The sequence below is a fragment of the Misgurnus anguillicaudatus genome, chromosome 13, assembly GCF_027580225.2.
Source record: "Misgurnus anguillicaudatus chromosome 13, ASM2758022v2, whole genome shotgun sequence".
In the NCBI taxonomy this organism is placed as follows: Eukaryota; Metazoa; Chordata; class Actinopteri; order Cypriniformes; family Cobitidae; genus Misgurnus; species Misgurnus anguillicaudatus.
This window is the reverse complement of record NC_073349.2, coordinates 15611432-15635000: the sequence shown is the minus strand read 5'-3', so window position 1 is coordinate 15635000 and position 23569 is coordinate 15611432. Positions and strand designations below refer to the sequence as shown.

Below are 23569 nucleotides of genomic sequence, written 5' to 3'. Positions count from 1 at the left end.
GCCCATGTCATAGGTCTATGACACTAACATGGTGCCACAGAGTCACATAATAGAAGTTGCTCTCTACACTCCTTAAGTAGCCTCCAGCAAAATTCACGTAAAAAAAAATTGTGTGAAGGAAGTGACGTATGCCGTAAAGCAGTCGAATTTTGTAGCTTTTTTGTGCTCTGGTTACTACCAGAAACCCTAAGTTTTAAAGTATGAGTAAAAGCGATAGACCGACCCCGCCCGGCTATGGTAGATATGTCATTCAACCTATTTAAAGTCGATGTACTATCACAAGGGTCTTGAAAATTTATTATGAAGGTTGAAAAACTACATGGTGTCGCTTTAAAAGGTTTTGCAGCGTCAATTTTGTGAAAAAGTGACAATTGTGAAATGTCAAAATGTTTTAGTTACAGACTAACTTTTCATTGCCATTAAAGTAAAATTACTGAACCTAAACATAAAAATGCTAATTTACAAGAAAACAACTCTTAATGGTTGTTCAAACATTATACTAGAATAGGCCGCACAACACAGTGTACATTTTATGTTTCATTGAATTAAGAAACTAAACTGTGAGGTTTTAGATGTCGGCCAGTACAGTAAGGCAACAGCAGGGCTTTGTTAACTCTGAGGTATTCCTGCCCTGACAGCTGTCCACCCACATTCCTGATAGCTTGTCCATGTAAGGCAGGAAAAGAGCGGCGGCTTTTCTTAACCAAACCTCCGGGCCTGGTTTAAAAGCTAGATATCCGAATGAGCAGCTACAAAACCATGCCACATGGTAACAGCTGTCTGTTCTGCCCACCTCCCTACTGAAAATGATTTGTGGGTATACTTATTAACTCTCTGCTATAACTTGCTGACCGCCCTCTCTGTTTGACCCCTATCAGTTTAAATCATGAATAAAGGACAAGTTTTCAGTTTAAAAATAAAGAAAGGGAGTGATAAAAGCATCGTACTTTACACTACAAGTCAAGTTAATAACTTTAGTGTTTTCCTTTGTCAGTTATAGTAACATTTTGTTCAGTTCTGCCACCTGCTGTGTCATTTTAAGCCAAGTGTATGTTACTTACATTTAAGCCTTTGCTGCCCATAATTTAGCCTGTGTGTTCTTTTTCACTACTTCCCAGGTCAGCCTGCTGCCAGAAAGATTAAATGTAATGCCAGGGCCAGATTTGTCATCTCTGAAGGATTGCATTTTGTGGATCTCAGCTTGTAGGGGAAAGAATGTTGCTTTCCCCTCGAGTTTGGATTGGAACCATCAGTTCCGAGTTTATTTCCCTGCAGTTTGCCATGAGTTTTATTTAGGAGTTTGGTGCCAGGTGTTTGTGTTGGTTGTAGGGTGTGTTACTGTACACGGACGTGTTAGGTGTGTGGTGGCAAAGTGGTGAGAAATGGAACGGTTCCAGACACACAGCTGTGTTGTATCGAAGAATCAAGTCTATGATGATAATGTCCGTAAACTTTGTTCACAAGAGTTTCTCAGAACTTTTAGGTCGGTTCATGTGACTTTCTAATGGTATTTGTGTTCATTTAATTTCTGTTAAATATTAAGGCGTTGAAAGCTAGCAGTCTATTAAAGCAAATGATATAAAGGCCACAGTGCTTTTAAATGTGTGTAGCTCTCTGTTCTCCAAATCCCAATAAGCATTTCTTGTAGACATTTTTGGGAAGCTGGCAAGACTTTTTGACAGCTGTTGAGTGTTGCTTAAGTTTGTTCTGAAACATTTAGGGGCAGTTTCCTGGACATGGCTTATCCTAGTCCCAGAATAAAATGCGTGTTTGAGCTGCCTTAAATTACAACACCTTGTACTGACATATCTTAAAGGGACATTCCACTTTTTTGAAAATATACAAATTTTCAAGCTTCCCTAGAGTTAAACATTTGATTTTTACTGTTTTGGGAACCATTCAGTTGATCTCCAGGTCTGGCGGTACCACTTTTAGCATAGCTTAACATAATCCATTGAATCTGATTAGACCATTAGCATCGCGCTAAAATAACAAAAGAGTTTCGATATTTTTCTATTTAAAACTTGACTCTTCTGTAGTTACATTTTGTACTAAGACCGGCGGAAAATTAAAAGTTGTGATTTTCTAGGCAGATATGGCTAGGAACTATACTCTCATTCTGGCGTAATGATCAGGGACTTTGCTGCTGTGGCATGGCTGCAGGGGGCGCAATGATATTACGCAGCAGCCGGAAATAGTCTCCTTAGTAACTTTTAATAGCAGGGTACTATTTTCAGGCGCTGCATTATTTCAATGGGCCTCCTACAGCCATGTTACGGCAGCAAAGTTCTTGATTATTACGCCAGAGAAGCTGGAAAAATAGCATATTTTCGAAAAAAAGTGTAGTGTCCCTTTAAATTTCCTAGTCCTGGATTAATCTAAACCCTGTCCGGGAAACTGACCCATAGCCTCTTAACACATAAATATATTAGTGACAAAAATGTGTCATATATTTAAATTGTCCATGTGTCGTGTGTGTCAAGCACCGGTAGTCAAATTCTTTTTTAAATTCTTATTTTAAATTCTAGTTATTTATCCAGTTATGGGTTTAGAAAGCATTTTAATTTATTTATTCAATTAAAGGATCCAAATAGACTCACTGTGTGTCTTTTAAAATGTAAAATTTCATTAAATGCGGCCTTGTAAAGTAAAAAAAAAAAAGGAAAAATTCATATATTGATGTTCATATATTTATTTCAATAAAGATATAAAGTTGTACTATAAAAATGTATCTAGTCTTGCTCCTCAACAGTCATGATAAAATAAAAAATCATAATTCTTATTACCCCTTTTTTTAAAAGTCCTGGCAATGACCAGCGCACAGGAGCCTGACCATGCTCACGGCTGTACCCATGGAAGCTGTTATCCAGCAACCGGTGACCTGTTAGTGGGCCGGGAGAAGAACCTGAAGGCATCATCCACCTGTGGCCTACATAGGAGAGAACCCTACTGTATTGTTAGCCACCTGCAGGTAAAGACCTCAGTGGCTGTCACAGACATGTGCACACAGTTATCAAGCTCACGCATGCTGACCCTTTCTATTACCAACCTTTTGTAGGAAGAGAAGAATTGTTTCCATTGTGATTCCCGACGGCCTTACAATCCTTCATCTAACACCATGAGTCACCGTATTGAGAATGTCATCACCACCTTCAAACCACACCGCAAGACGTCCTGGTGGCAGTCTGAGAATGGTAAGAGCATGAACGATATCTCCAGCCCCATAAATTTATATTATAAAATGGATAGTTCACCCAAAAATGAACATTCTGTCATCATTTACTCATCCTCAGGTTGTTTCAAACACATGCGGATGAGTTTATGATGACAGAATTCTCCTGTTTGGGTGAACTATCCATTTATTTCCAGATTGCTAATCTGCAGAGATTCAGTGGAAATACACACATCCGCTTTTTCTCTGAGAATTGTGAATCATGTCAAATGTAAAGTTATATGTTTGTCAGGATATCTGATTATCTCTCTTAGCCCTACAAACCCAGTTGCTTGGCAAAGACTGAAAACACATAACGTAGTATTAATAGAAGGTTTATGTTCAGGCTACTCTATTAATATCACAGGCAGCGAGAGCTTAAAGTTTGCGCACAGAATGAATTATATAAAATTGGATGGAATTAAAGGGATAGTTCACCCAAAAATGAAAATAATGTCATTAACGACTCACTCTCATGTCGTTCCAAACTCGTAAGACCTCCGTTCATCTTCGGAACACAGTTTAAGATGTTTTATATTTAGTCTGATAGCTTTCTGACCATCCATTGAAAATCTAGTAACGGTATACTGTCCATGTCCAGAAAGGTAATAAAAACATCATCAAAGTAGTCCATGTGACATCAGTGGGTCAGTTAAAATGTGTTGAAGCATCGAAAATACATTTTGGTCCAAAAAAAAATTACGACTTAATTCAGCATTGTCTTCTCTTCCGCGTCGGTTGTGAAGCGCTAAAGTCACGTGACTGCAGTGACGCGGCTTACGTGTTATCTGGTGCGCCCCAGCTGTTTTTTTGTTTGTTTTTTGGTGCGCCCAGGCTTTGTTTACAGTCTGAGGGAGACGCATTCTGTAAGTTTAAAAAAAATTCGCGAACATGTCTGAGGATAACATGTCAGCCGCGTCACTGCAGTCACGTGACTTTAGTCTCGCGCATGCGCTTCACAACAAGCGGAAGACAAGACAATGCTGAATAAAGTCGTAATTTTTTATGTTTTTCATTAATGACATTTTCATTTTTGGGTGAACTATCCCTTTAAAATGAATATTCCTAAGAGTAAACTGAATGCAGATACTGAGAACTAAAATACATGAAAGTAAAAGAGTGGCGATATGAAGGAGGATTTTTGGTTAACTTGGCTGTTTATCAAAGCTCAGAGTCCAATCTTACCCTGACACACACTCCCCAAACCCTGAAGTATTAGAGATAATTACAGACAGGGTCTGCTGCTGGCATACCAACAAAGAGACTCACAGAGGCATGAACGAGAACCAAAACACAAAAAAAAAACATACAGTAAAGATCTGTTTAAGCCAAGCTTGCCTACAGGTTTCTGAACTTAGTGACTGCCTCAGTACTCTTTACCTTGCTGGGTGCTTTATATTTAAAGGAAAACACCACCGTTTTTGAATATTTTACTATGTTCTTACCTATCTTTTTTTAATGCGTGCGCTTTATGAATGTGTTAGCATTTAGCCTAGCCCCATTCATTCCTATGGCTCGAAACAAAAGTTTTATTTTGTGCCACCATACTTACTCGTGTAACTACTCATGTAACAGTCTTCAAATACGGAAAACATGGAAGTGTTTGGTGGCTTCTAAATTCATCCCTGTTTAGAGCCATAGGAATAAATGGGGCTAGGCTAAATGCTAATACATTCACGAAGTACTGTACAAAGATTAAGTGCCACATTGAAAAAAGATAGGTATGTATTAATTCATCCAAGTTGAGGTAAGAACATAGTAAAATATTGAAAAATGCTGGTGTTTACCTTTAAATATATTTAGATCTGAAATATCTTGAATGCAATACTTTCATCTGATACAATGCTCTATTAAAATCTTTCCAGTTTTATTTTAGTTTTTACATTTTGTGAACACAGGCCCCTGTGTGTCAGCTAAGTGACTCTTTTGTTCACACTAAAGTAAGGAAAAAAATAATATGGGAATTAACAGGAAATGTTCACTATTTTTGTACATGTCGCCATGACGCATAAAACTTTTCAGAAACAATGTTGTACAATGAACAGTATTGAACAGTAGACCAGTTATCCTTAAGTGTCCGTCTGTTTAAGAAAAAGTCCCCCATCGTGACCCCTGTATTAGGGTTGTGCAGAAGTGCACTTGAGAGAGTTTTTGTCTATTTTCTATAGTGAATGTCTTTTAGTATGTCATACATGGAGAAAGCAGGTGCTAGACACTCGTACATACAACAGTAGTCTGTTCAATGGCTCCTTGCCAGGTGTTCTGGATTGAGGATTAACTACTTCCTCCTTCGGCTAAAACACTAAAACATGTATTGTCAAAAATAGCAAGACATTAAATGAATTTCCTTATGTGCTCCACTTCACCTTCCCTGCCCCCTTATTTTTTGCAGCTTTTATATAACATGTGGTCTCTGCTTTCTCCAACTTTCCTTTCCTTTCTGTTTATCTCTTGATTATAAGACTTTAGATGAATAATAAACTGTCATGTTAAGAGCTAAACACCTGATGTACAGTTTATCTAGCTCTGTTTAGTCACTGCAGGACACTGCATTTAATGCGTACTGGCATGATGTGCATATAATTGTGGTTTTGAATATGAGCCAGACCCTTATAATTTACACTAGTGTTTGGTGACAGAAAATAGACTATAGTGATTTGGGTGTGACATTATTATATTTCACATATAGTCCAGGTCATGGACTGTTGTTACTGTCATAATGTTACTGTTCATTTTATTAAAAGACCTGGAGGCTTTACGTTTATCTAGGTGTTTCTCCTAAATGAGAAATAAACAACCTTGGTACACTTGGATGCATTGATGAGAAATGTTTGAGTTCGTATTGAAATCTGTGACTTAAAACATTAATGCAGAGCACTTTTCTCTCGCTAGGAAAGCCTGATGTTTACCTTCAGTTGGACCTGGAGGCAGAATTTCACTTTACTCATCTCATCATGACTTTCAAGGTAAAAACATATATAGCACAGGAAAATATACCCACTGGTCATGTATAATACATAAAAGTCTGCATTTGATGATTTGCAGAGCTTCTGTCAGGTGAAATCTACAGATAACCCCTACTCAATGAACACAGCTCCCTGCCAAACAATAGGCATAATTTCAACTATAGGCCCAATATAGTCTGGCTATGAGTAACCCACTTCTAGCCTAAATAACTTTGAATTTGGTTATGTCGTTTTTGCCAAAATAACTTGCGATATGTATGATATTCCATCATGTAAGCAAAGTCAACAGTTATTACGAGGTGTTTGGTATCATTTATTTATTTCATTTATTTCAAATTTTGCCTTGTTTTAGTACATACGGGCTGTGTTTGGGTGGCTGTTGATATCTTTTAAATGCATAATTGGTTGCTGTGTGTAGTCTCACATAATTGTTTTTGTACACAGACATTTCGTCCAGAAGCTATGTTGATCGAGCGATCGGCAGATTTCGGACGCACCTGGCAGGTGTACCGTTACTTTGCTCATGACTGCGATGCCGTCTTCCCGGGAATTTCCCACGGTCCTCTACGCAATATTGACGATATCATCTGCGAGTCGCGATATTCCGACATTGAGCCGTCGGCGGAAGGAGAGGTAAGAACAGTGTGAATGAGGTCATTATTTATTAGCTGCTGTTACTAAACAGAAAAATGTTGCCCCGGTTAATTTGCTAAAACATGCAGATGTTACCATAACTTTCTGGCAGAGCATGATGCTCGGATTCGATTCCCAGAAAACACTTATAGTGATAAAATGCATCATGTATGCATTGTAATAGGGTGTACACACCAAACGCGATTCAGCGATTTGCGCAAGTAAATTACATACAAAGTCTATACAAAGATGCAAATAGACGCAAATTCGTGCAGGGCGATGTCTCGAATTGGTAGGGTTGTAAATCGGACAGTTCATTACGATGCGATACATTAACGATTTTCTCCGCCAGTTATGTAATTTGCCGATACATCAAACGCTTCTTTGGGACGATTACAATACATACCAGTTTGGTTAATTTATCGATATTTTTGTATTACGTGCCTTCTGTCTCTTTCGTTGTGTTTTCACTGTTACAACCGCTTTGTTGCCATTTACTTGCTGACGCTAGCAGATGCAAATAAACAAAAATGCACGCTTTTGCGGAAATGCGTAGATGAACGTTACATCAAGGAATGACAACATGGCGAGTGTCAAAATAAAGGTACCTCAAATAAATTTTTTATGTGTGGCATCGCTGCGTTAGATTGTTAGAAATAAAAACGATGTATCGATCCATATCGATGTATTGTTACACCCCTGACCCTGTGTTCACAGCAGCGTGGTTGAGACGGCAAAAACATGCTAATCACGCGTAGTTGGGCGCTTGAACATTTTGAGTTTACTTGCTTTATTCACCCATAAAAGCCGCGCGTGAAATTCTAGTAATTTGAGAAATCATGGAAAGGGATTCTGCGACTTCGCTCACTCCCTGTAATCACGTGACTACTAGAGCAAGCTCCTTATTGGTTACCGCCAAAGTTCAGATTTTCCCACGGCAACGCTCATTTCGCGCAGAATGCCCCATTCGTGCGTAGTGCTGCAGGATGCCTATTCAAGTCTTTGCATTGATTTAACATGTAAACGCTTGCCGCCTCTTACGCATCTGGTGTGAATGCCACACCAGAAGAATTGGCCGGCGGGATTGCCATGAAAACGCACTATTCGCCTCAAACTGTGCAAGTTCAAATTTGCCATTTTACAGCGAGTAATATTGAGCGAGGAACGTAATGCAAATACACACTTCGCTTTTGGTGTGTGTGTGCGCCACTAAAGGGGGTCGCACACAGGACACGCAGCGCCATGTCGAGTTGCGTCTAGGACAACTCGGAGGTATCGTAAACTGGAAGTGCACATTAAATAGCGCAAGCTTAGTCAGATAGCGTCTACTTCAAAATGCAAAATATACATTCGCAGTCAATGTTAATCGTTAATGATTTGGGACAAATATGATGTTATTTAATGTTAAACTATGTGAGTGGCGCGACAATGACTACTTCCTGAGTCATAGCTGGGCGGCGCGGACAGGTGCCACCTGTTGGCGCCAGTGTGTGTATACTCATAGAAAGCAATATGTTCAATTTTTTTAGAACGGCGCTGAGCTGCGCGTCCGGTGTGCAACCCCCTTTACAGTGCAATACAAGCTATACATTTAAATTTGTCAATATGTGTGTTCCCTGGAAATCGAACCCATGATCTGTGTCATGCAAATGCAATTCTATGCGAATTGAGGTACGTCAACATAAAAGCATCTGCAAAATCCGAAAATATTCCTGAAGTACTTATTTCTTAATGAAATACACATTCTTTTCTTTCAGGTTATTTATCGTGTCCTAGAACCTGCTATCCGAATCGATGACCCGTACAGTCCCCGCATTCAAAGTAAGTTAACCCTAACAATCCAAACCATGACAATCATCAAATCAGAAAGAGCACATGACTGAAAGACACAGCCTGTGCACAGAACCTGGATGATCTTCTCTGCTGGGATATATAACCCCTCAGTCACCCGCACACACGTGCAACTTTAAAGCTCCATGTTTTTCCTCTCTCGGTCCTCAGTTTTATCTTATAAATCACACAAGTCCCGGTTCACTGAGTACCTGTGAAGCGTAACTAGAGTCCATCCGGCACACTTCTGCTAAAGGCTGCCACGCTTGACAGACTGTGCATATGGCTCAGAGGAGACAGGGTCAGAGGTCATTGGTTAACAGGGATTAGTGAAGTCCTACAAAAATTGGAGGAGGTTTTCAGAACTGGGTGGTCGGATTTACATGGTAGTTTGTCATGATCTGCTTTGTTTACCAAAGCACCAAAATCCTGAGGCCATCATCACACAGCTATTTAAAGGGGTTATAACACTGTGAGTGCGCTTCCTGTAACACCAACCTGATGCCTTTTTTATTAGTTTGTGGACCAACACAGTGCTTCCAGTTTTTCTTCTACTATTAATTATGATGTTTTCCAGGGTTACATCACAGATTTGTTTGCTTGGTGGGTCAAGTTTTTCCATTAACCTCATGTCTTCTTTTGCCACAGATCAACTGAAGATCACAAACCTCCGTGTGAACTTCACCAAACTGCACACACTGGGTGATAATTTATTGGATTCACGCCCTGAGATCAAACAGAAGTACTACTATGCCATGTATGAGCTGGTTGTCAGGGGCAACTGCTTCTGCTATGGCCACGCCTCCGAGTGTGCACCAATTGACGGGATTAGGGATGACATAGAGGGCATGGTGAGTATGATGCTTGGACTGAAATGTAACCATCAATTAAAAGTAAGAGACTGGGATGTTAATATTATATCATAGAAGCTGAACAATTAATTTAAGAGACGTATATTTCTAGGTTCACGGGAGATGTGTTTGCAATCACAACACAAAAGGACTGAACTGTGAACAATGTGATGATTATTTTAATGACCAGCCCTGGAGACCAGCTGAGGGTCGCAACACTAATGCCTGCAAGAGTAATTATTAATCTGTTATACATGCAGACATACACATTTTTGCTTAGTTTTAAGGACATTTAGGTATTTCTACTTAGAAACAAGACAATAATACAGATTATGAAACAGTGGCGGCTCGTGACTGCTCATGCGAGGGGCGCTAATTCAAAATAAGTGTTGGGAGTGTCGTGTGTGGTTCCCTTTTCCAAAATATGTGTTCTGCGTGTCAAGAGATCCTATATGCATCACATGTTTTGTCAAAATAAGTGCCTGCTGCACACGCGTCAATCATAAAAGAGACACTCACGTTCACAAAATACACACAAGACACTTCCTTAACAGTAAACTCTGATTACGCATGAAATTATGCGAGTATCTAGCAAACGCGAGCGTCTCTTTTATCATAAACCCTTTAGATGCATCTGCAGCAGGCTCCTATCTTGACAAAACACGTGATGCACATAGGTCCACTCGACGCGCAGAACACACATTTTGAAAAAGGGAACCACACACATGACGGGCTACATACATGTTTTGACGAACTTTGCATCGAGCGCCTTCGAAAAAAGAAGTCACCGGCCACCACTGTTATGAAATATAAACAAACTCAATCAATTTCCACTTTTTCCCAGAATGCAACTGTAATGGCCACTCTAACCAGTGTCATTTTGACATGGCGGTATATTTGGCGACGGGGAACATCAGCGGAGGCGTGTGTGACAACTGTCTTCACAACACTATGGGTCGCAATTGTGAGACATGTAAACCTTTCTACTATCAGGATCCAGCTAGAGATATCAGAGATCCTGGTGTATGTGTGGGTAAGTGTGTCATGAAACTAAAACCTTAAATGTGACCCTTGAACACAATTTCCATTTATATATGGTTTGTAGGATACTGTAGGACACAGATACAACATGTTATCTGACGGTGAAAAACAATCTGTTGAGAAAATCGGATTTAAAGTTGTCCAAATGAAGTCCTTAGCAACTCCACTCACAAAAATAAAGTTTTGTTATATTTACGGTAGGTAGCATCTTCATGGAGCATGATCCTTACATAATATCCTAATGATTTTCGGCAAAAATCGTCATTTTGACCCATACAATGTATTTTTGGCTATTGCTAGAAATACACCTGTGCAACATTTGTGTTCCAGGGTCACAAAAAAAGTGAATGCCATATAACCTCAGAAAAGTGACGTTATAACTATAAACCATATCTGTTATCTTTGCCAGCCTGTGACTGTGACCCAGATGGCTCTCTGAATGGTGGTATTTGTGACGGACATGATGACCCATCTCTGGGCATGATCGCTGGTCAGTGCCGCTGTAAAGACCACGTTGAAGGCCCACGCTGTGATAAATGCAAATCTGGTTACTATGGGCTCAGTGCCAGTGACCGCCGTGGATGCCAACGTAAGTACAGGACAGTAGCCTAAAAGGTTGTATAGGTTCAATTCAAAAAATCTTAGGGCACTTACATGATCTCTGAAATCCAATGTTGATATTTGAAATCACCTAAACAAACACGCCCCTACCCCAATAGTATCTGGACCTTCTTTTGATAGACCCGCCCCACATATACGCAACCCAGGCAACAATGTCAGTTAATAGACACGCACCTTACTGCTGATTGGCTACAAGTGTGTTTTGGTACTCAGCCCGACTCCTTTTCGTGTTTTTTTAAAAATCATGCACCCCGCCTTTAACTTAAGGTTGCTCCTGAAGGCCTCTACCTATATTGACTGTATAACTGTAGTACATTTGGATTAAATAATTAATCAGGCAGTCAGAAGCAAGTGGCTGGATAGTTTTTTTAGTCAAGGTAAGGAAGGAGTTAAACACCCAAGCACTTTTAGACTGGTCTATTTTTATGTTATATTTTTACACATGATAATGAATCATTCTCACTTCCTCTCACTGGTGGCATTAGCCTGTAAATGTGACCCCAGAGGTACGGTGTCCGGTGGTCCGGCATGCGACCCTGTGAGTGGAGACTGCTTCTGTAAACGCTTGGTTACTGGACACAGCTGCAACCAGTGTCTGGTATGTATAGTTGTGACAGATATAAACACAACAAATAAGTCTGCTTAGGTATCACAGTCTAAATTAGGAAAGTATAGATTACCTAAATTAATTTACCTAATAATTAAAATTCTTGCCAATCTAATCAGACAAATAATAAATTATTCCATTTAATATGTATGTTGTTGCAGCCTGATCTCATGGGAAATTGTAACTATTTTACAGGGTGGCTTATTCATATAAATTTGTATAAAAACATATGTGAGCCTGGGCCACAAAACCAGCCATAAGTAGCATGGGTATATTTGTAGCAATAGCCAACAATAAATTGTATATGTGTTGCCAAAGACTTCATTTTGACAACTTTAAATGTGATTTTTTTTCAATATTTAGATTTTTTTGTACCCTTAGATTCCAGATTTTCAAATAGTTGTATCTCTGCCAAATATTTTAATATGCTAACAAACCATACATCAGTAGAAAGCTTACTTATTAAATCTTAGTTTTAAAAAAGTGACCCTTATGACTATACATTAAAGCAATAAAAAATTAAGTAAGATTAAAAAGTAAGATTGTATTGGGTTTTTTTTTTTAAGATATTTTATCTTCTCTGTTGGGCAGTAACATTTACCAAGAATCTACAGTAGGCCTTAGTGTCTGCATTTAGCTCAAAGGTTTATGACCCCTACAGATGGTGTAGTTTTACACTTTACACATTACTTAAAATGGACCGAATGAGAAGAGCATACTGTAATTAGCCAAGCAGCAAATCTCTTTAGTATGAGTGATGTCACATTATTAAAAAAAGTTCACTCTATTAAAACGTAGACATGTGGCATGGTAATTTAGTGTTTATAGTATATTAATAGAGTATATTCATTTTTTGTGAATTACTTTTTGTACATAAAATCATCCTACATAATGTAAAAAACATTTTGTGAAAATATAACTTTTATATATTTAATATTGACTGAGTAAGGTCAAGACAGGGTCACAATTATCCAGTACCATGGTAATATCATTAGATATTATTACCATCACTGTACTACAACACTGTTACCATCTGACTATAAAAATGATTCATTATATTATTCAATGATATTATATCAGATATCACACCTGCCTTGGTTTTGTATTTGCTCCTCCCACAGCCTGAACACTGGGCCCTGAGTCACGACGCCAGTGGCTGCAGAGGGTGTGACTGTGATGTGGGCGGAGCCACAGACAACCAGTGAGTTTTGTGCAATTTATGAGCTTTTGCAGTCATTAAACTAACATATTACACTGCTCGTTGTAATGCTTGACTGTGATTGGCCAGTGCAACATTTGCAAGTTTGTTAATCCCAGATAACAACTGCTCAAAACTAATAACACAGGTAACCGAATGCTCCATATCATTTTGAAAGGTACAGTTTAATATTACACAAAAATGTAATAAAAATGTGTCTTTTAATAACACATATGAAGTTATATTTACAAATGAATAAACCAAATAGCATGTTTGTGACATTTGAACGTCTTGTCTTAAAACTGAAAAAAAAAACATGTTTTACTTGCCGAAGGTGTGCATTTATTAAAAATGAGCAAATATAAATGAGTAAATATTTCAATCAATATTTAATGTTCCTTACCTTACTTATGAGGTAAATAGCTGTGGAATAATCAGGATAATGTACAGGCAGCTGGTTGTTATCACAAAAGCCTTTTAAGTGTGATACAAGATACTGAAGTATCACACTAAAGGGGCTTGTTTCTGCGATATCAATCAGCTGCCTATACATTATCCCTTACATAACACAATAATGTATTTTGTTGTCATTAACTTTCTTCAGGTGCTCAATGGAAACAGGGCAGTGCCACTGTCGAAATCACATGGTTGGTCGTCAGTGTAACCAAGTGGAGTCTGGGTATTTCTTCATGGCCCTGGACCACTACATCTATGAGGCTGAAACTTGCAAATTGGGTCAAGTAGGTGAAACTCAATACAGTACATTATAGTATATACTTTCAAGATGTTGCCTATAATATGTCATCCATATTATTTTTATTTAGCAATTATACTGCCCTACAAAGCCAAAGGCAAGTAACTACGCATTTGGTCAAAATTGAGTTAAGGGTTGAAATGGGCTTTGTAAGATCTGTTAAAGTCTCCTGGTTCAATTTTGTCCCATTTCAGAGAAACGTGTGTGCCAAAATTGCAGTAACATGTTTGACTTGCTGGTGTAAAAAACTTTAAGGGTATTTTTCTCGGTTTCAGTGTTTGCGTAGTTACTGCACTTAGCCTTGGTAGGGCAGTATGGGGCTGTCACAATGATTAAGTAATCGTCTCATTGCGATTGTTTGACCTCATCCCGATGATTTCAGAACACCGCAATGATTGCACATCTCTCTAAAAAACACAAGGGGGAGCTGCAGCGCCTGTATAAACGAGACAGTATCAGATGGTGCTACTTATCTGACAGTGTAACGCGATACATTACAAACCCATTGAATACAGTGGATAAAACAGCATTTAAAGAAATGGTGCAAAACTGTAATAAGCAGTATGAACTGCCAGGTAAAACATTAATTTCCAAAACAGCAATTCCAAATTTAGGGAAGTGAAGGATGCTATTGTTAAAGGAATAGTCTACTCATTTTCAATATTGAAATATGTTATTACCTTAACTAAGAATTGTTGATACATCTTTCTATCATCTGTGTGTGTGCACGTAAGCGCTGGAGCGTGCTGCGATGCTTCGATAGCATTTAGCTTAACCCCATTCATTCAATGGTACCATTTGGAGATGAAGTTGGAAGTGGCCAAGCACATCAGCGTTTTTCCTATTTAAGACGAGTAGTTATACGAGCAAGTTTGGGTACAAAATAAAACGTAGCGCTTTTCTAAGCGGATTTAAAAGAGGAGCTATATTTTGTGGCGTGGTGGCACTTTTGGGAGTACTTCGACTCGCCTGAAAAGTCCGCTCCCCTTCTCACTCTCATAATGGGAGAGGGAGGGTGTTACTGCGCCGAGTCGAGGTGCTCCCAGGGGTGCTGTTGCGCCATGGAATGTAGTTCCTCTTTTGAATCCGCTTGGAGGGGCGCTACGTTTTATTTTGTGCCGCCAAACTTGCTCGTATAACTACTCGTCTTAAATAGGAAAAACGTTAATGTGTTTGGTCACTTCTAACTTTATCTCTAAATGGTACCATTGAATGAATGGGGCTAAGCTGGATGCTGTCGAGGCGTCGCGGCGCGCTCCGGCGCTTGCGTGCGCGCACACAGATGGTGGAGGGATGATTCAACGGTTCTTGGTTGGGGTGGTAGCATGTTTTAATATTGAAAATGAGTAGACTATTCCTTTAAGGATACTAATTAAGGCCTGTTCTGGTATAGTCAGTTTATTTTTTATTGCATTTTAATTTTTTTGTTATTTTTAGACACTTTATTGTGTTTATTTCTTATGAAGAATTTTTAGTTTTTGAAAGATATATTCATTAAATAATTACTTTTAAATATGTGTTATGTGTATTAATATTTACTGCCAGCTAAACCTTGTAAAAGATTTAAATAATGTAACATTTCAATAATCACATCAATGTGTGAAAATAACATAAACAACATAAAAATGTATGAGAATTAAATGTCAAAGCAATAAAACAGACAATTAATCGTCATAACCATCACAATTTATTAGACCATTAACCGTCAGCCAAATTTCATAACCATGACAGCCCTAAGCGATTAATACGTTTAATAAGCCACAGAACACATATTTCTAATCTGACATATTGTCAGAAATAGAAGACAATACAAAATGTTAACACATTTCTGTCTCATAGGGATCCACTTTTGAGGAAAGAGAGTACCAACCTGGCCGGCCTTCCTCATGGACAGGCACTGGATTTGCACGAGTCCCTGAAGGTGGTACACTGGAGTTTGCTATTAACAACATCCCGTACTCTATGGAATATGATGTCCTCATTCGCTATGAGCTTCAGGTAAACAGTACTTTTACACACATCACTACTTTTTAGAGAAAGAATGTGTTGTATTTGAATCCCAAAGTTCATTTTGGTTCTCAAATCTGATTGGCTTCAGTATTACACCAGTATTAGACCATACACACACTAACACATTCACCTACTCAGCCGCTCTTTATTCATGTCACATACACCCAAAACAAGCGCATGAGGACTACGAAACCCTGATAGCCTAAGATGATTTTAATCATTTCGGCACTAAGCGCATTAATACAGCAGTGCAAAGTAGTTAACTATTAGGACAGATTATAGACGCAATGTCAACACGTATCCTGATGGATATACAGTGTTATAAGCTCTCATTTTTCAGCTGCCTGCAGTCTCGCGCTCTTCCTGATTCCATCACGTGCAATAAAAACTCACAACAGGGTTTTTTTTTGGCAACCTTTGGGTTACAAGCCAGACTCTCTAACTGTTAAGCTAGAAGTATATTTCAGTTTTTACACATAGGCTGCGCGTTTGGCCTTGCATGCACGTTGGCGTATACACAAAAACAAACTAACTCCAGGCTTTAGGCCCCAACTCCCCCCTACACACTTGTGCTATTCAAATATCATGTTTTTTTTATTATATCATTTTCCTTTATGTACAGATGCCACGGGATTGGGATGAGGTTCGCGTACTGGTGATTAGACCTGGCCCTATACCCACTAGCAGTCCATGTGGAAACACAATTCCTGCGGATGACCTGCTAACCCTATCGCTCCCTTCAGGTGCCAGGTTTGTAAAACATCCACAAATGGTCAAGTATGAGAAAAAGCAAGACAAGTTTTTCTTAACATTTAGATATACACTCACCTAAAGGATTATTAGGAACACCTGTTCAATTTCTCATTAATGCAATGGTGTAATGGTGTGGGGGGTGTTTTCCTGGAACACTTTAGGCCTATTAGTGCCAATTGGGCATCATTTAAATGCCACGGCCTACCTGAGCATTGTTTCTGACCATGTCCATCCCTTTATGACCACCATGTACTCATCCTCTGATGGCTATTTCCAGCAGAATAATGCACCATGTCACAAAGCTCAAATCACTTCAAATTGGTTTTTTGAACATGACAATAAGTTCACTGTACTAAAATGGCCCCCACAGTCACCAGATCTCAACCCAATAGGGCATCTTTGGTATGTGGTGGAACGGGAGTTTCGTGCCCTGGATGTGCATCCCACAAATCAACTGCAAGATGCTATCCTATCAATATGGGCCAACATTTCTAAAGAATGCTTTCAGCACCTTGTTGAATCAATGCCACGTAGAATTAAGGCAGTTCTGAAGGCGAAAGGGGTTAAACACAGTATTAGTATGGTGTTCCTAATAATCCTTTAGGTGAGTGTATTATAATTTTCAGGAAGCCTAAAAAAATGTTTTTTTATTAAAACATTTTGTGTTGCTTTATTACAGGTTTGTGGTTCTGCCTCACCCGGTGTGTTTAGAGAAAGGAGTGAGTTACAAACTGCGTGTGGAGTTCATCCGTTACGCCGACAGGAACAGCATACTGAGCTCCACTAATGCCTTTGTGCTGGTTGACTCTGTAAGTAGTACTCAGGTCAACTCAGATCAGAACTTCTATTCACCATTCATTTTTTTACTTCCTCTTTTCTCCTCACCTCTGTAGATCGCCCTTCTGCCTCGCTACTCTTCTCTTGAGATGTTTGCCGCGGGTGACCCCGCCTCCGTCACGCGCAAACAGAGCTACGAACGGTACCGCTGCCACGAGACCGCCAAGAGTGTGTCCCGCCCTCAGATGAGCGAAGTTTGCGTCAAACTCATCTCCAGCATGTCTGCACTCATTAACAACGGTGCACTGCCATGTGAGTGTCAACAGAGGTGGAGGTGGCGGAGAAGGGGATTCATTGTGTTTGTTATTATTAAGTATTAATCTTTCTTCCGCAGCATGTGAGTGTGATCCTCAAGGTTCGCTCAGCTCTCTGTGTGATGTACGTGGTGGTCAGTGCCGCTGTAGGCCCAACATATCAGGTCGTCGCTGTGATAAATGTGCGCCGGGGACTTGGGGCTTTGGACCTTCTGGATGCAAACGTAAGATCCATATTTAGCGTTTTTTTGTTTTGCTTAGTTTTTTGGTACTCTGGTATATCAATACCAAAACTATTTACTAATGTACATTGTTTGATCTGTTGTTTTGTTTTGTTTTTCTTTCTGTAGTTTGTGAATGTAGTTTGGAGGGCTCTCAGAGTCGATTCTGTGATCAGCACACAGGGCAGTGTCCTTGTCGTCCTGGTGCCTTTGGCCAGCGCTGTGATGGTTGCCCGGCTGGGCACTGGGGCTTCCCAAACTGCAGGCCGTGCCAGTGTAGCGGTCATGCAGATGAGTGCCATCAGAGAACCGGAGCCTGTCTTAACTGCAAAAGCAACACGGCAGGAGATAAGTGTGAACGGTAGGAGGAAATAAGCAGACAATCAGCTTTTATTTAGCTGTGGTTACAATATACAGTACTCTGCAAAAGTCTTAGTCCAGCATGTCACAATTAGATTTGTTGTTTAAGTGATCATATATATTTGTTTCTCAGTCTTTTTAATAGAATACATCCAGAAAATACAGGAAATGTGTATATAGTATTAAAAACTGTATAAAATGTAAACTGATGTGTCAAGTTTTTAGGGTAAACTCCCCTTCCACTTGACCAATAGCAGGAAACTGCAGTATCTCTTAAACCTAAATAAAATTAAATTCTAATTTCTAATTTTAAAGAAAACTTAATTCTGCTTAAAAACGCTCAATATGTGTTTAGTGCCAAGAGAGGTCACACTAAACGCTGACGATGCCTAAAGTGCCTGAAAATTATTGTTTTTATTTTTTACATATTTCCTGTATTTTCTATTTGTATCTTAATAAAATAGATTGAAAAATAAATATGGATGGACATAAACTTCTAAAACAACAAGTCTGGTGGTGGTGGCCTAAGCCTTTTGCACAGTCCTGTATGTATTGATAATTACTGTTTAAAGAAATAAGTTTAAAGATATTTAAAGAGAAAGTAAAGGGCAACACGTTTTTTTTATTAAGCTTGCAGGCGTTTTTTGGTTTAATATTCATTCTCAGCCCAAGCTAATGTAATAAAATACCTCCTGTGAACGGTGCGCTAATGGTTACTATGGAAACCCAGCCCTTGGTTTAGGGAATCAGTGTCGGCCCTGCCCCTGTCCTGAGGGTCCAAACAGCGGACGTCACTTTGCCACCACCTGTTACCAAGACAACCGCAGCCAGCAGGTGGTCTGCAACTGCAATCAGGGTTACACAGGTATTTTACCCATCTGGTCTCTCTTTCTCTCTCTCTCTCTCTCTCTCTCTCTCTCTCTCTCTCTCTCTTTCTCCTCGGACACATGAGATAAAGTGGATAAAATGAGGTTTGAGTTACATTTCTGGCACACATTCACCACAGAGGTTAAGATAGAAAACAAGTAAATGGGTTTACTGTGTGACACCCCATATTGATCGTGCATTGTTGGTAATTTACATCACCACTTAACACCCTGAGTCCACCTGCATCTGAGTATGATGCAGAAAATCCACACAATTAAGCAATAACATCTGAGCAAGACTGCTAAGGTTGTACTGAATACCAACACAGCTGAATGCAACAAGGCTGTAGGTGATTTTTAAAGTCTGATTTGAATTGATTCAGTACAACAGCACAATTGTCAGTATGATATTGCTTTTATACAACAGTTACTACAGTATATATTAGCAGTGTCTAACACCAGCTGGTCAATCAGATCTCAGGACCAGATCTAACTGTTGCATAATCTGAGATAAAGGCCACTCACATTGTTCATGTGTTATCTCCTGTCCCCCTTACTTGGACACAGGGATTGTAAAGCGCTCTGAAGGGGCAGTTCTCAAGCGTGAGTAACCACGGAGACTCACCCCAAATTCCCATGGCTTATGCACCTTACACGCTGCATGTTCATTTTTTAAACCCTGTGAAACTGCATCAAGATCAGTTTTGACATGCTAGTTTAAAGGGATACCCAAATAGGTTCACCCATTTATGAAAATTCTGTCATCATTTACCCACATATTTGTTTGGTTTTGGTTACAAACATTCCTTAAAATATCTTCCTTCGTGTTCATCAGAACAAAGAAATGTATACAGGTTTGTAACAACATAAGAATGAGTAAATGATGACAGAATTTACATTTTTGGGTGAACTATCCCTTTTTACTGTATGTAAAGTGAGTTCCTAGTCCAGAGTTTTAACTAGAAAAGTTGAACAATACTGTTTCTCTGTGCAGTGCTTAAAGGGACACTCCACTTTTTTTGAAAATATTCTCATTTTCCAGCACCCCTATAGTTAAACATTTGATTTTTATCGTTTTGGAATCCGTTCAGCCGATGATATTACGCAGCAGCCGAAAATATTCCCCTGCTATTGGAAGATACTAAAGGGACTTAGTATCATTGCGCCACCTGCAGTCATGTTACAGCAGCAAAGTCCTTTATTATTACGCCAGAATGAGAGTATAGTTCCTAGACATATCTGCCAAGAAAATCGCAACTTTACATTTTCTGTTGGTCTTAGTACACAATGTAACTACAAAAGATTTTTAAGCGTCGCTAATGGTCTAATCAGTTTTAATGGATTATGCTAAGCTAAGCTAAAAGTGGTAGCGCCAGACCAGGAGATCAGCTGAATGGATTCCAAAACGGTAAAAATCAAATGTTTAACTCTAGGGGCGCTAGAAAATGAGCATATTTAAAAAAAACTGGAGTGTCCCTTTAAAGCCCGGAATACACTGCACGATTTTTGTCCTCTTATAAGATCATTACCTTATCACACTGTGCGACATGTATCGTTTAAACTCGGGTACGAGAGGCATGTAGACTGTACGATGATGACACGGAAGCTTCGGCGGCTGCGTCACACGTTGCGCAATGTCACCAGCATGCGCTCGTGGTAAACAAATACCGGCGCGCAGGTCGTAGCAGCAAACACACTGTACGGTGATCATGCCGAATTTCTGACACTGCCAGAAAACTATCGTAGGCTATCTTTGGACGCAAGACCGGGAAAACGGCCGTCTTTGAACCTCTCTCACTGTACGACATAGGACCACCGATGGAGAGCCACGATCACAGAAATCGTGACGATAGTTTCACGATGGCAATCTTTCGGCTGGGACAGCCAATTATCGTGCAGTGTATCCCGGGCTTTAGGTCATGAGTTAAGTTGAACTTAGCAACAGAGTGAATATAAATTGTAGATGTACATTAGTCAAATTATTACTATTTTACACATTTATTTAAAATAGTAAACTCACCGAAACAATGAAATTACAAAATTAAAGGGGAATTTCACCCGTAGAAACATTAATCTTTATTGAAAGTGTGTCATATTTGTAGTCGAAATGTAACATACATTTAGAATTTAATGCCTATTTGACCAAGAAAATGGGTGTTTGTAGTCTCACCCCCTTAATAAAGATATTGGATTTCATTCTTTCAATGATGCAAAATTATGATTTTTACATTATTGAAAGAAGGAGGTGCAACACTGAAATCTGTATTTCTCCTGTCTCAGTGGCAACTGAGGAAATGATGCCCGACCATTCAAAAACATGACTGGGGTTCTAACTATACAAAGCTTAATGCAAATGGGTGAAGTGTCCCTTTAAAGGATTGGATTTATATAGTAAACAAACATTTTTGTAAAGAAATAAATATCGCCGTAATTTATATTTGTCTGCAAGACTTATTTGAAACATGTAAGCGCTAGACTTTAGATTAGAGGTTTTCAAAATTCAGTCAGGATTGTAAGGAGAGATGAATTCAAAACCTCTTCAAACTGTTTCTTTACCATTGAAATCTGTCGTTTTCACTCTGATGCTTTGTATCTCATCACTCTTCAGTAGATTATCACAGTTATTCGATTTCACATCTACTCAAGACAGCTGAACATATCATTTGGCATTAAATAAATCTTCTGGAGAGTCATCTTTCATCTTTTGTGGTGATGTGATTTGCAAGTGTATATTAGACTGCATAATCCAGTAGAGCTCTCTTTACAGACCACTCACAGTATTAATATTATTTAAACACTAAACCTCAAGCTGGTTTAGTTCCTCGATGAATATTTGCTCTTTGTGAAACTGATACCTATGTAGATTGCTATTAAATACCTACTTTTCACTTAAATCCTGAAAGTGCATTTTCCATCTGTGAATTAGTGTGACAGTAAAGGGGTTTTAATTTTGACAGCAGATAAATCTGTCTTTTAGCATTTGATAAAGTAAAGGTGAATAATTTTAAGATGCAAAGAAATTATTGAAGCCCTCAGCAGGGTCAAATATCAGAAGTGTGACCCCCCCCCACTGACAGTCTTGTCATTTATAGACCGTTTCATCGGACGCACGTTCGGTGACGCGATACGCGTCTGGTCTGAACTTTACTTCCATTTTGAGTTTTTTTAATGGTCTGACTATTTGCTAAACTGAACTTGAACAAATACCTCGTCGAAAATAACAAATGTTTTGGTTTCCTAGGTAATCTACATGTTGTTTATTTTGCTTGTTATATAAATAAACTACGTTTAAATATACTTTGTTGTTATTTATTCTTAGCGGAGATTATCGGAAGTTACGTGTTGACCACGGATGCCGCTTGTTTATGTTGTTACTGCTGAAATCGTCTATAGAGAAACCTGTTTTTATTATGTTTTTTCAGCCACAAACAGAAAAACTAAAGATAATCCAGTATATAAGACATTTGGTCCATATGGTTGGGTAAGATCTTTAGCCAAAGTAACAAGATTTAGTGTGTTACAGCAGTGTCAGGGATTCTGATACTTTCTATCAGTTTTAACTCTGTTAGCACTGAGAGAATATATATTGTTGCATATAAAATCTCTTTATCGAAATTTAGAACTGTTTTAGATAAGTTTTGTACAGACTCTCTATTTAATTTAATTTGAGTTGAAGAATTTCATGTAGTTTCATGTGAGCTTAAAACACTTTTTAATTTTTTAAAGCAATGATGTCATCAATGTACACTCAATGTAATTTGTATTCTGTTTTCTGGCTCCCCTCTCTTTATCAACCAGGTTCCCGCTGTGAAGAATGTGGTCCTGGTTATTTTGGTAACCCATCCAAACCTGGCGGGCAGTGTCAACCATGTCGTTGCAGTAACAACATTGACCTGTCAGACCCTAATGCATGTGACAAGAGCACTGGCCGGTGTCTCAAATGCCTGTACAACACCGATGGACCCGAATGCGGCATGTGCAAGAGCGGATACTATGGCGATGCTTCCCGTCGCAACTGTCGGAGTGAGTTTAGTTCCTATATCATACAACAATATTTTGACTACTAACATTTTATTTATCACATATTGTCATATGCACAAACTTATTGCTATTGCCTACCCAGAATGCACCTGCAACTTCTTGGGAACGGAACGTAGTCAGTGTCAATCCCGAGATGAATGCGTGTGCCAGCGTGCCACTGGGCAATGTCAGTGCCTGGCTAATGTTATTGGACAAACCTGTGACCACTGCGCCACAAACTATTGGAACCTAGCCAGTGGGCGGGGCTGTGAGCCGTGCGGCTGTGACCCTAACAATGCCTACTCGTCTGCCTGCAATGAGGTAATAGGATTCATACATACAAACCGGAACAATTTCAAGCCGAAGTGTTTTGTTGGGAGAGGATCATGAATATTAATTTTGTAACATGATGTTATCTTAGTTAACTAAAGGCTTGGTTTAAAGCTGTTTTATGCAACCATTGCATTTTTTCTTAAGATCGGCTGAGCGAAATTAAACTTTTAAAATATGATTATGTCTCAGAAGTGATGAAAGAA

General features: G+C 39.1%; 1 protein-coding gene across 1 annotated transcript in view; it reads left to right on the top strand.

Annotated features, from left to right (window-relative positions):
- Window positions 1–23569, top strand: part of lamb2 (laminin, beta 2 (laminin S)) — a 45684-nt gene that overhangs the window by 16428 nt on the left and 5687 nt on the right. Inside the window, exons 3-23 of the mRNA XM_073875152.1 lie at window positions 2802–2971; window positions 3059–3194; window positions 6104–6177; window positions 6622–6810; window positions 8568–8631; window positions 9289–9491; window positions 9604–9724; window positions 10336–10524; window positions 10942–11121; window positions 11639–11751; window positions 12882–12961; window positions 13563–13698; window positions 15552–15710; window positions 16345–16472; window positions 17155–17284; window positions 17369–17572; window positions 17658–17790; window positions 17917–18150; window positions 18851–19012; window positions 22812–23036; window positions 23137–23354. Of these exons, the coding sequence (XP_073731253.1) occupies window positions 2802–2971; window positions 3059–3194; window positions 6104–6177; window positions 6622–6810; window positions 8568–8631; window positions 9289–9491; window positions 9604–9724; window positions 10336–10524; window positions 10942–11121; window positions 11639–11751; window positions 12882–12961; window positions 13563–13698; window positions 15552–15710; window positions 16345–16472; window positions 17155–17284; window positions 17369–17572; window positions 17658–17790; window positions 17917–18150; window positions 18851–19012; window positions 22812–23036; window positions 23137–23354 (3248 nt within the window). The remainder of the gene's footprint in view (window positions 1–2801; window positions 2972–3058; window positions 3195–6103; window positions 6178–6621; window positions 6811–8567; window positions 8632–9288; window positions 9492–9603; window positions 9725–10335; window positions 10525–10941; window positions 11122–11638; window positions 11752–12881; window positions 12962–13562; window positions 13699–15551; window positions 15711–16344; window positions 16473–17154; window positions 17285–17368; window positions 17573–17657; window positions 17791–17916; window positions 18151–18850; window positions 19013–22811; window positions 23037–23136; window positions 23355–23569) is intronic.